Source organism: Cucurbita pepo, chromosome 13, assembly GCF_057944985.1.
Source record: "Cucurbita pepo subsp. pepo isolate OVF chromosome 13, ASM5794498v1, whole genome shotgun sequence".
Classification (NCBI taxonomy): Eukaryota; Viridiplantae; Streptophyta; class Magnoliopsida; order Cucurbitales; family Cucurbitaceae; genus Cucurbita; species Cucurbita pepo.
The window spans coordinates 12,681,373-12,694,980 of NC_141810.1; the positions used below are offsets into that span (position 1 = coordinate 12,681,373).

Consider the following 13,608-nt stretch of genomic DNA (forward strand, 5'->3'; position numbering starts at 1 on the left):
CACAACCCTTGATTTTCCTATTCATATTTGAGCCAAATACTTTCATTATAGAGGGCCCATATCTATAACTAGTGGAATTGGAATGGCTTAATGTAACTCTTAATCTGTTTCACTTGGATATTAGTTTTAATGACTCAAGGCACAAGTTCTACCATTGAGCATCACTTAAACTGCCAAAATCATAATTCCAACATACATAGTTGAAGCACATCTATGTACACAATATATAACTGATGCTTACGTACAATCCTCTGTCACATCTGAATCTGAATTATCATCTTCATCTTCATCATCATCTTCATCTTCATCTTCTTCTTCTTCATTAACGACATCGTTGATCTTAAGTGCACTTTTTGTAATTCTAGTCAGTGCCACAGTTTTGCTTGCCCTCTGTGAGCGTGTACTGATTGTCCCAACAGGATTGGGAACAGAGGTGGGTGACATAGCTTCATCAGAAGATGAAGATTCTTGTCTCACTCGTCTCCGGGAACGCATCGGTCTGGTAGAACATGGGACTGGTGTTTGTGGGACTTCAGCTTCGAAGTTGAACTCCAGTTTTAGTTGATCTGTAAGTAGATGTTTATTGGCACAAAATAACAGGAAAATAGGGCACATCAAAAGGTATACCAGAGATATGCTTAGGAATTAGAATGAATGAAATCGGAAAAACCTTTGCATGGACTGTTTCTAAAGAGAACCATCTCATGACAACCATCTTATGTAGGCCCTCGTATATGAATTTTTTGAGAAAATAAATGTGATGCAGAAATACGGATCAGAAGTGTTAAGAACTCGTTACTCAGGAAATATAACTTCAGTTTTTGTTCAGTGAAACTTTTTAACTGATTTTAAACCATGAAGCAGCATAGGGATAAGTGACAAGATTTACCCAAAATTAGATGAGTTTGATCTTGCGACATTTCAAGATCTGGTTGTTTGTCAATTGCTGTGAGATGCTCCCCCATCCGCTTTAACTCCTTGATAAGATCCTTATCTGCTGATGCAGCTTCAACCACATAACATACTAGTCTTCTCATTAGCCTTATTGCACCTTGTACTGACGGGCGAAAATGTAGCAACACAAGTACCCGACATAAAGCAGAAACATATGACTTCTGTGCTGGCGTCTTCTTTCCACGCAAGCTTGCAACCTCAAAAAAGTATAAATCAATGGATAACAAGTCAGAAAACCACAACTTTCAACTGGATTCACCAGAAAATTTTGAGGAAAGACTTTTTATAACTTTAAGACAAGAATAGGTGAAAAGAATGAAAAGCAAAGATGGTAACAAATAGACAGAATAATCAAGTTTGTGCAATTCAAAATTACTCAACTTGGCTAGCTTTAACTAATAGGTGAGAGCTGAGTTACAGCTCAAATTCTACACTCCCCTCAACCCGTGATAATAACCGTGGCATAGAAAATGACCTTTAGACTATCTACTTAAAAAAGAGAAATGTTACATTACAAAAGTTTTTATTTCCTAGTTACAGTTTATTTTACATTTTATAATTTTTATCTAATTTTCTGAATTTAAATATTGACTTGCACCCAAAAGGCTTGTGCCTCCCTCTACAAGAATGAAACATGACTCGGAACATAATCAATGATACTTAAATAGATAGGACAACCCTACTAGCATAAGTTTAAATATTACCTCTATAGCTATTCGAATAGAAAGCCCCTCTTCGCTGCACTCAAGAGGAGGTCCTCCAATACTATCGAAGGCTTCCAGATTTTCCATACATCCATCTTCATCTTTCCTTTCAGTATCATTCGCATATAAAGGAGCCTGCATCATCTGCAGCATAAAACGTGATGCTTGGACTGCATGTTTACGCATATTTCCTACCTCAGCAGCAGAACCTCCAACATTTCCATTGATGCCTGGCCACATTGAACGCATAACTGGGATAAAAGCCTCAGATATCCACCTCTGCGAGTAAAGAACACAATTCAGTAGAGAAGTTACACTTTCAAGCTTCTCGGGTGTAAGAAAATGCACCCATTTGAAGTTAAGTTTCATTTACCTTATGAGCAACTGAGAGGGATGGATAATGCTCAAAGAATACAGAAAGGCATTGTTTCAACCTGATTAAGATAAGATCAATTCAAGTCTTAAAGGCTTTTTAAGTTTAAACAGTAAATTAGATTATGAAAATTATAGGTTCAGAAGGAAGCACCTCTCGAGATCTTTCTCGCTTGAAAAATAAATGTTTACAAGCTTGCTTAAGAGTGGAGGATGTAGAGATGCTGGTATGCTTCGATAGTTTTCACTCAGCAGAAGAATCTTAGCAAACCCCTCTGCAACAATGGTTTGAACGGACTCAACTTCATTGGTTGCTGAAGAGCTGTACCTCTCATCGTTGCCAAGTCCAGCATATAAAAGATCAAGTGATCCCACGGCCGAATCCTCAGCGGCTTCAGATAAGTCTATAGAACTAAAAGATGTCTTGTCAAATGAAGACTGCAGGCCATCTTGTCCCAGAGCCTTGTCAACCTCCTGAGGACCATGCCACAATACCAGATCAAATAATGCCTTGCAGGCCATTATGCTAATTGGGGGCAGTCCCTTAATGAAGGAATGCCTCAACTGTTTAAGAACTTTCTCATTTGGTCTTTTATCTAGCAATCCATAGAGGCCAAGACAACGGATACTAATCCTCTGAACATCTAACTGAACATGTTTTGCCTGCAATACAAAATGAATAAAGTTGGTGAGTTGAATAAATGAGGGCTAAGCTACAAATTTCAAAACATGAAACACTCTACGTCATACTTCAACCGATTTAAATTAGTGGTTTTGACCCTTCTACGTAGTGATAATAATAGCGTATTAGGCTAATCATATGAATATACGCACAAAGTAGTACATCGCCTTACCAACCAGCTAATCATATACAGGAATAGGCAACCATGGTCCAAAGTCACAATTTGGCAAGGACAGTTGTTGAATATTGAGCAATATGCAAAATCAAACAGCTGTTAATAAAATGTTTTTTTTACCCCTGGAAGCAATATCGACTCCAGTAGTTGAGCAGGTCCTGTGACTTTTCCATTAATAAAATTCAATGATTTTGCGTTTTCCAGGAGAAGGCTTGTCACAGCAAGACAGTGCATCCACTGCACACAATTTGCGGTTCTCTCTCTGCATGGTCGAGCGAGTTCTTCAATCACCTCGAGAACAATTTCTTCAAATTCACCAGCAGCAGCATGGACTTTTTTTGCCAACCCCGAGACAGCAACTGCCCAATCTCTATCTCCTCCAAGATTGATACCATCCCCAAGAACAACCAAGTTACCATCATCGTCCACTTCATGATCTGGAGGCATATGCAACACTTCCTGCAGAAATGCACCAGCAATCTTCCTATTTGTAGCATCAGAAAAATCAAGCATCGTTCCAAGCAAAAGTAACTGTCTTGATGCAAATCGATAGCTGGACCCTGAAATTACATTCATTTTAGGTGCTTGGCAACAATCAACGTACCATATTGTTGTTTATGAGAAAATCTTACCACCATTAATATGAGCTTTGACTAAGTCTACATAATCAGAAATTGTGGCAGGAAGAATTTTCTCTAAAAGGTCATTTTTATCAGAAGCTTCGGCTGCATATACTGCCGCTTCAGCACCCATGGAAGCTGCAGCATCAGAACCTTTTGCCTACAGAAGAAAAATTTACGAGTTTCAAATTAGCAAGTGCAATCCCACGATGACTCAATTTCAGAAACTTTATTACGTTCATGCATTGGAGTGTTGAAAATCAAATCCAACTGAATAAGGAGAGTATTGAGAGTGTGGAAGCGATGTTGAATAAAAGATAAGATCAAAATTGAAAAGAAATGAATAAGGAAAGGTTAACTTAAAAATTTACTTTAACAACTTTTAACAACTATATTACATACATCTACACTTGAAAAGATGATATTAAACACTTATATTTTGAAGTGTGATTTTATGTAATCACTATCCATAACACTATGACTAAATGATGGCATGACATTCCTATAAATATTGGCTTATTTGACACATAACAAAAGGAAATGTATAACTAGGCAAAATAGTGTGACAAGTTTAATAAAGAGATTTCATGTGTTACCCGAAAAGGAGGGTACATCGTATATGCCACTTAATTTTATTCACTTATCTACTCGATGTGTTTGCTTCATCATGTCAAATTAGTCCAAGTTTATACTATACATACTATTTCATCATTTAGTCAATATTATAAATAGTAAGTATAACATAGAATAACCATTCAAATTTTTAAAAAATGAAACGCTTTAAAGTTTTAAGAACGGAAAGAAAAAAACTTCACAACTTAACACAACTATTTTTTTGAAAAGGCAAATGAAATGAAGAAATAAAAATGACGCTGAATCTTCACTCGTATTTCTCCCAAAATATTTTCCACTCTTTTTAAGGCGGAAGTAATGATAATAGGAAGTTAAGAGTCTAGGCAAGAAATCCTACAATTAATTTGAGGAGAAACTCACACTCCCAATTTCACTGGGGTTTCCGTGTCCTTTAAGGTTCGAAACTTTAAAGAACCCCATTTCATAAAATATTTCCATGTAGCCTACAAATCTCTAAAAGGAATTATTCACGCAACATTTACTACAAGTACTCACAGAAATTGATTTGACAACGACGAGTCAAGAATCAAATGACGGATGATGGAACAGATATACTTACGTGTGCTTCTGTTAGGATATGCTTACAAATGGTTCTCCAGTAAAGAGAAACTTCGGGTTCCATTAGTTGGATACTTGGAGTGCTATGCAATGAGTCTCCTAATATCAAGAGTGGGAAGAATCATGTTACTATAGCATGTAACACACAGTCTCACAATATAATGACATGCTTTCATCAAGTTAAATGAGAATAAGTCGGGCAGCAATTGAAGGGTAGAAATCACGACCAAATTTACTATTTATAAAAAAAAAATCAATATTTTTAAGACACATACTAGAGCAATTACTCCAGCAACCACAAACACTTGAATGACGAACGAAAACGGAACATTTACCCACAGATTTGAAACGGGTTTATGAAATCAATGTATGCACATGAAGCCAAAAAAAATAAGAATAAGAATAATTCTTGCGAGCCTTCCAACTATCAAATGATAGGCGTAGGCCAGGACACGGCGAGGAGAATGCATTGGCTATCATGGGTAACCCACAGAAAGTTACAATTACAAATTGAAAAACCACAAATATTTGGATATTGAACAAGCTACACTAACCTTCTGTCGCATTGCTGGAAGTTAGTATATAGTTCTGGATACTTCCATTGACGTGCAGTTTCAACAAACTAGCTCCTAATAAAGCCCCCATAACAGATTCACCAACTCGTTCATAGGTTTCAACATCAAGACACTCTAGCAATTCTACAGGATTGCCATTGCAGCATTTATTAAGCCACTCATCTATCATCAATTTTAAACACTCCTTTGAAACAGCTTGAGAACGATCAGCAAGTCCTCTCTGTAAAATTATCGTTCTTTGTTTGATGCTGTTAAAAAAAAAACAGACAAATATGTAAGTAACATAATTCTAGCACAGATTAATAGTAATGGTATGTACCGTATTTCTTTACATTAAAAAATTCAGTAAATTCCTTCACTTGAATCAAACTGACCTGAGACTTTGAAGTGGAAATTTAATAGCTAATACACAATATGCCGCTTTGCGAACAGACTCGCTCACATCCAAGGTGCAATCAATTATCACTTGCAAAGTGGCATTAGAAGGTGGTAATGATAGTAATGTTGTCTTTCTGACATCCTGTAAAAAAAAGAGATTGAACCACTGGGATTGAAGGCCCTCTTCTAAATATGATCATAAGCATTTGGTAAATGTGAAACAAGAATGAATGTTTCATTAAAAGGCATCAATGAATTGAGAATATGCAAAGTGCAAGCAACTTATATATCCTTAGCTATCAAGGAAGGAAGAGTAAATGAGTAACCTGCTTGACACTGTTAAAGCAACCAAGTCCACAAAAACATACAAAAAGATGCTTAAAATACGCGAAAAATGTTGGGAAACGCATCAAGGTGACAATTTAGGTCAGTTCAAATACTTACCGCATTTTGTTCCATAGGAATCACCTCAAGGAATAAATTGAGGATGTCACCATTTTCACTATCATTCGCAAAACGTGAAAGAGCACGAACTGCAAACATGCGGATTGAAGGAACCTTGTCCAGCACCCGCACCTTCATGTGGTCTATAACGTCGTCCCAGACTTCATTGCTGACTTCTGCATCATCTGGTAGCCGCATGATGATCTACAAATGCATAATCTCAATCAACAATACAGTTACCAGAAAAATTAGCCATGATGAAACAGAACTACTGCCTACCAGCGGTCTACTAAGAGTGTTGTGAACAGATAATCAGTAAAGAAATCCTAAAAAATTCATGAACAAGAGCATCAGACACTCCAAATCTTAAGAAAGTTGCAAATTCACATCGGAGACCCGTGAGTAAGCAGCTCTTTACTGGAGAAACTTCGACAAAAGGGAACACTAGAAACCTGAAAATTAAGTTTCGATTTGCAAATTTGCTATAGAAGTGATAAAACTACCCAAAAACACTAGAAGACTTCGAATTGGCCTTTTCAATTACAGTTCGCGGATTCAGTGACCAAATCTAGCCAGTCGTTTAAATATCGCACTGAGCTGTTGAAAGCTATTAGATAGCAAGGAATAATAAGAAAAGGAAGGAAGACAAAAACATAATCCCACAATCACTGTTCCGATTCCAAACAAGAAAAGCATAACGCAATTACGGATCTCACCTCAGAAACAATCTGGCACGCACGGAACCTGGCAGACTTATTTGCAGCGCATGATGCAACGAGAAGAAACTTAAGAAATTCCTCCAAGAACTCATCAGCATGCGAAGCGAAATTGGGATCTCTAGCAGTGGCGAAAAGGGAAATGAAGCGAATAACGCGCTCGGCAGAGGTGACTCTGCGATGAAAACTGAAGAGAGGAGTCAGGGTTTTGGAAAACGCAGTAAAGAACTCGAAAGGAGACTTGGATTTCGAACGCAGAGCGCAAAGCTCCTTGAGCTTGCGATTGTGCGTGGCGTTTGATGACCGTGCTTCGTCGAGTATTTTGGCTATTTTCTGAGGCAATCGAGGTTGCGATTCTACCGTTTCCTCCACCATATGCGATTCTCTCTTAGAAACTCCCATTGATCTCCCCTCGCCCTCCCCAGTGAAAATGGCGCTGCTGAGAATTCCCGATTCAGATTCCGACATTTTTTGAATTCGAGCGGGAGAGTGGAGCTGACAACTTTATGGGCCGCAATCTTATTGGGCCTTCGTATTATGGGCCAATAGGTTTCGGTTTGTGATGTCAATCTCGGGTTCATTATTGGGCTTGTTTGCAGGCCCATATTTGGACTACCATCCTCCCTGGGTCTGAATTTTTTAGTACCCTAAAATTATAAATTAATTATCTATTTAAAATTCAAATACGGCCTAGTAAATAGTTATTTCTGGTAAAGTTATATATAGTAAAAGCTGAATTCGTACAGCTTTGAAAATGTATTATTTGTATTTTCTGTACATATCTGTAGTCATCAATAAAAAATCTTTAGCTAATATTCTCCTTCCATTTTCTCTATCTTGTTTTTTGTGTTCATCTAGATCGAGTGTGCGCGTTGTTGTGCGATCCTAACACAAAGTTCACAAGAGCTTGTGTCCAAAGCACAATACAATACACAAATATTTGATATCTGTTCGTATGCTTCTTCCACCGAGCGCACCAAATATGGGCATTTTATGATTTAACACATACAATGGCATATATATCTATATATTCCCCAATCCAAAGTAAAGCCATGGTCCCTGTTATCCAACACACAAACAATTCATAATTGCAAGAACATGGCCTAACAAAGAATATATCCCAAAGTGAATTCTACTCTCTTTAACTCTTCAAACCTTTTTTTTTTTTTTTTTTTTTTTTTTTTTTTTTTTTTTTTTCTCTTACTCATGTCTCACACCGAGTGTTTCTCGAACAACATCTTTTTGTTTTCGGAGAATCAACTTAACAGTTTTAAAACACGTCGGTTGGGGAAAGGTTTTCACATCCTTATAATGAATGTTTCGTTCTACACTCCAACCAATATAGAATCTCACAATATCATATTAATCTTTTTTTTTTTTTTTTTCTTAACGATCACCTATAAATAAATCAGATGCACTCCGTTTGGGCAACAAAAAAAAAAATCATTATCATTCATAGTTTTACGTCTATATAGAAATAACAGCATTATGAATATATATCAAGTTATTATTGGAACGCATGCGATTTACCAAATCTATTCGTTTCAAAATGTTTGATTGACCTTTATATTATTCCATATAACCATTTCCATTTAAACAAAATCTTGGGAATATATTCATTGAATGGTAAATTTTGAGCCATTGATTGAAAATAAATACCATTTCTATGACACTTTTTTGTATCAGAGATAATAAATTTTAAAATTATTCTTTGAATCACTAGCAAGTAGGAAAGATTGAGAAAGATAACGCTTCACTGCCCAACATTTGATAGCTAAGAATTTAAGAACTTAAAATATTCCTACCACAACCACTCATTTTTAATAGGAAAATAGCTCATCAGCTAATTTAAGAATGATATTGAGTTTATAAATAAAGAATATTTTTTCCATTGGAACGAGGTGTTTTGGATAAACCTAAAGCAAAGTCATGAAAGTTGACAATATCATACCATTAGGGAGAGTCGTGATTTCTAACAAAAATATATAAATTTAAACCCAAAAAAAATTTAATTTCTATAATTTGGATGAGTGGGGCCATTATGAGTCACAAAGTCCTTGCCCACTTAGTTTTGTCTACAACCGAATCATACTATGCTATCTTAATATCTTAAAATTATTTTAACATATAGATTTTAATAACAATTATTCTTCTTAATATAATTACAGACTTATATATACTCCTAATTTTTCTAATTTTTTTGTATTAATAAAATAAAATTTATAGAAATATTTGGAGCCTAAGTTTCTATGTTTTTAATTAAATAGTTACTGTTGTTATTTTATTATTGATTAATTTTGTAATTTCTTATTGAAATATTGTATGGATTACATAGTTGAAAATATAATTTTTTTTTTTTTTTTTAAACTTTTTGTGCAAGTACACAAATAAAATTTTAACTTGAATGGTGGGAAAACGACAATTTTGTACTTCCCATCCCAAAATTATGATATTCCATTTATGTTTTTTTTTTAATAAAATGTTGAATTTATTGGGAACTTTATCCATTAAAAATTGTCAATTTTTAATTTTAATCTTATAATGACCCGACATAGTACGGACTAAATTAGCATTAAAATATTATTTATATTTTCGCAAAATTAATAATTAAAAAAAGACTTAAATCTTATACTTCCTCGCAAATATTCTTCCAAATTTTAAAATTTTCTAATAATATTCTAAAAATATATTTAAAAAAATTCACAATATAATTCCTAATAATTTATTTCAAAAATATTATTTTTTATTTTTTTAATAATTTGCAAAATATACCATTAAAATTTTAAAAAATCATTAATAATTCTTATAATACCCATAAAAGTTAATGAGAGCTTATGGTCAGAGTAGACAATATCATACGATTGTTGAGAGTCGTGATTCTTAACATGGTATCGGAGTCATTCCCTAAACTTAGCCATGACAATAGAATCCTCAAATATCGAACAAAAATGGTGAGTCTCAAAGGTATAGTCAAAAGTGACTAAAGTGTCGAACAAATTGTGTACTCCGTTCGAGGGCTCCAGAGAAAGGAATCGGGGTGTACTTTGTTCTAGGGCTCTAGAGAAAGGAGCCGAGCTCAGATTAAGGGGAGGCTTATAGTGTACTTTGTTCGAGGAGAGGATTGTTGAGGATTATTGAGAGTGAGACCCACATTCGTTAATTTTGTGGAAGATCATGAGTTTATAAATGAGAATCTCCATTCGACTGAGTCCTTTTGTGAAAACCCAAAGCAAAGCCGTGAAAGCTTATGCTCAGGATAATATTTTCAAATATCGAACAAAGGGTCAAGGAGAGTGATATATTTTTGAAACTAAATACTAGTGTGTTTTATATATATATATATATATATATATATATATATATATATATATATATATATATATATATTAAAGTGGCTGAATGAAAATCCGATTCTGAACAACACGGATTTCCTTTTTGAGAAGGTCACCTCCGATAACCGGTGACCGCTCTGTTTCTTTTCTTTTTAAATTAAATGAAACATAAACTTGAAATTGACGAATCAAAATTGTTCTTCAATTCAATAAAAAGAAGAAAAAATTAACAACAATTCATACACTTCCATCGCCTATAAATCCGACCGTAGCACCAAGCAGCTGTATTCAAAAAACAAAACCCAACCCAATTCCCTGACCAACTTCCTCGTACTGCACAAATGTCTTCCCTTTCCGACCTCATCAACCTCAACCTCTGCGACTACACGGACAAGGTCATCGCCGAGTACATTTGGTCAGTCCCCTCCTCCTTCTTCCTCTTCAATTTTCCTTCTTTTCCAATACCCATTTTTTATTTCTGCCTTATGGAAACAGGGTCGGTGGCTCCGGCAAAGACGTCCGAAGCAAAGCCAGGGTACAGCTAAACAAAAAGACAGTTTTTTTTTTGTTTTGTTTGTTTTTATCATTGCGTCTTAAAGTTTGGTGCTTTTTTGTGTTTAAGACGATTTCCGAGTACGTTAGTGATCCCTCGAAGCTGCCCAAGTGGAATTACGACGGTTCCAGCACCGGCCAAGCTCCGGGAGAAGACAGTGAAGTCATCTTATAGTAATAACCTTGCTGTCTTCCTTTAAATTTAATGGCTATTTCGTTGTTTTATGCTGAATTTACACGTTTTTTCTTCGCAGCCCACAAGCTATTTTCAGGGATCCGTTCAGAAGAGGAAATAATATTCTTGTAAGTTGCGAGGTTGAAATTTTTTTAAATTTGAACAAATTTGTAATGAGATTAAGGAGGCGTTTTGTTGTTTAGGTGATCTGTGATTCGTACACTCCGGCAGGGGAGCCGATTCCGACGAACAAGAGACACGCGGCGGCGAAGATCTTTAGCCATCCGGATGTAGTAGCTGAAGAGCCATGGTATTTGGTTTGGTTTGGTCCGGTTTGGTCCGGTTTTGAATTATTGTTCTTGTTCGGGAGTTTAAAATTTTGGAGTAAAAAAACGACAGGTACGGAATTGAGCAGGAGTATACACTGTTGCAGAAGGATGTCAAATGGCCTATTGGATGGCCCATTGGTGGCTTCCCCGGGCCTCAGGTAAATACCAAATTATCCCACATACATTGGAGAGAGGAACAAAACATTTCTTTGTGTGAAAATCTATTCTCAGTAGATGCAGGTTAATGACGATACGTCGTGTGTAAAAAACGAACAATATCTATTAACAGTGTTTAAAATACCCGTTAACACAGGGATTTCCAAAATAATCTAGCGAAATTTTAGTATTAGTGGTGTAGTTGTAATTGATTATGAAATTTGACGAGAATTAGTGTTGGTTAATGAGAAGATTAAAGGGTTAAACGTTATGATGTGGTGACAGGGACCATACTACTGTAGTGCTGGTGCGGATAAAACATTTGGTCGCGACATTGTTGATGCTCACTATAAGGCCTGTCTATTTGCTGGTGTCAACATCAGTGGTATCAATGGCGAAGTCATGCCTGGTCAAGTAATACCTCGTTTTATTAAAAAAAAATATATATATATATTTTCGAGTAAACATGCGAGTTTGATCTCTAAACTTTTAACGTTCGTGTTAAAAAAATTAAAATTAAAATGTTTAAAAATGGTTTAGTGGGAATTCCAAGTTGGTCCATCGGTGGGAATATCAGCAGCAGATGAACTGTGGGTCGCGCGGTACATTTTAGAGGTAACTTCAAAATTACCGCCAGTTTGGCACCTACTTTTTACCTTTTACTAAACTTTTACCTGGGTGTGATTTAACAGAGGATTACGGAAATTGCGGGGGTGGTTCTTTCCTTTGACCCCAAACCAATTCCGGTTAGAAATTTTAATTTAATTTTCCAATTAATTTTTAAAATTTAATTTTAATTTTAATTTCTCACCTTAATTTTTATTAATTCATTCACACATTAGGGTGATTGGAATGGAGCTGGGGCCCATACTAACTACAGGTAATAAATTTAAATTTAGTCTTTGAAAATGATTTATAATTTTTATAATTTTTTAAAATTAAAATTTTCAGTACGAAGTCAATGAGAAAAGAGGGAGGTTACGAGGTGATCAAGAAAGCCATTGAAAAGCTAGGACTAAGGCACAGAGAACACATTGCTGCATACGGAGAAGGGAACGAGCGGCGTCTCACTGGTCGACACGAAACAGCGGACATCAACACTTTCTTATGGGTAAACAAATCACCGTATATTTATGGTTGAATTAAAAGTATAGTTTGGTTTGATTTGGTGCATAATTGACGTAGGGTGTTGCAAACCGAGGAGCTTCGATTCGAGTCGGGCGAGACACGGAGAAATCGGGGAAAGGCTATTTTGAAGACAGAAGGCCTGCATCCAACATGGATCCTTACACAGTCACTTCCATGATTGCAGAAACTACCATCCTTTGGAAGCCATGAATTTAGAGCACACCAAAATGTTTGTGTTGGTCATTGGGTTTTATAATTTCCATGTTTTTCTTATTGTCTTCTTCAGCTGCAAAAGGGAAACTCCATGTTTGAGATTTAAATAATAAAAGTTAGCAATTTTGCTTCGATAAAAGTAGATTTTGTTTTTGGTGGCTTAATCACAAGAGCTGGTTAAATGTGTTTTTGTAACGGCCCAGATCCACAGTTAGCAGATATTGTCCTTTTTGGGCTTTCCCTCTCGGAATTCTCGTCCCCAACCAATGTGGGACATCACAATCCACCCCCTTTGTAAGGGCCCAGATCCACAGTTAGCAGTTATTGTCCTTTTTAGGCTTTCCCTTTCGTAATTCTCCTCCCCAACTAATGTGGTGGGACATCACAATCCACCCCCCTTCGGGCCCTTGCACTCTTTCCTTCCTCCAATCAATATGGGACCGCCCCCAAATCCACCATTTTTGGGGTCCAGCATCCTTATTGAACACCTCCTCGTGTCTACCCCCTTCGGGGAACAACCGAAACCTGGCTCTGATACCATTTGTAACGCCCCAAATCCACCGCTAGCAAATATTGTGCTCTTTGGGCTTTCACTTTCGGGGTTCCCCTCAAGGCTTTAAAACTCGTCTATTAGGGGAAGGTCTTATAAATGGTGGTTTGTTCTCCTCCTAACCAATGTGGGACTTCACAGTTTTACCTGAAGTAATTTTATGTTAAGTGATCTCCTAAAATTTTTTATAAGATACATGTGAGTGAGGATAAAATGATCTAGAAAGACCCGTGTTAGTCTGTAATGATAATTTTCACTCTTAAAGTAGAAACGAAAAATAGAACGTGACCCTTGAACTCAATAATCAAGAGAGAGAAATCTCTCTGTGTGATCGAAGAGATTTTGATTGTGAACGAACATGT

At 36.2% G+C, this 13,608-nt stretch overlaps 2 protein-coding genes across 2 annotated transcripts; one reads left to right on the plus strand and one right to left on the minus strand.

The window, feature by feature from the left end:
- Nucleotides 1-87: 87 nt before the first annotated feature.
- On the minus strand, nucleotides 88-7,271 carry LOC111808057 (uncharacterized). Its single transcript, XM_023693836.2, has 12 exons — nucleotides 6,812-7,271; nucleotides 6,096-6,299; nucleotides 5,648-5,793; nucleotides 5,253-5,521; nucleotides 4,700-4,797; nucleotides 3,520-3,667; nucleotides 3,008-3,447; nucleotides 2,185-2,693; nucleotides 2,032-2,092; nucleotides 1,659-1,937; nucleotides 890-1,151; nucleotides 88-566 (listed from the first exon to the last, which is right to left on the minus strand). The coding sequence occupies exons 1-12, from the start codon at nucleotides 7,211-7,213 to the stop codon at nucleotides 238-240; spliced, it is 3,147 nt and encodes a 1,048-aa protein (XP_023549604.2). The 5' UTR covers nucleotides 7,214-7,271; the 3' UTR covers nucleotides 88-237.
- Nucleotides 7,272-10,372: 3,101 nt separating this feature from the next.
- Nucleotides 10,373-12,835, plus strand: LOC111809458 (glutamine synthetase cytosolic isozyme). The gene is made up of 12 exons (XM_023695923.2): nucleotides 10,373-10,558; nucleotides 10,639-10,678; nucleotides 10,766-10,869; nucleotides 10,950-10,998; nucleotides 11,074-11,180; nucleotides 11,270-11,357; nucleotides 11,641-11,769; nucleotides 11,896-11,970; nucleotides 12,048-12,101; nucleotides 12,198-12,235; nucleotides 12,307-12,466; nucleotides 12,541-12,835. The coding sequence occupies exons 1-12, from the start codon at nucleotides 10,485-10,487 to the stop codon at nucleotides 12,691-12,693; spliced, it is 1,071 nt and encodes a 356-aa protein (XP_023551691.1). The 5' UTR covers nucleotides 10,373-10,484; the 3' UTR covers nucleotides 12,694-12,835.
- Nucleotides 12,836-13,608: the final 773 nt, after the last annotated feature.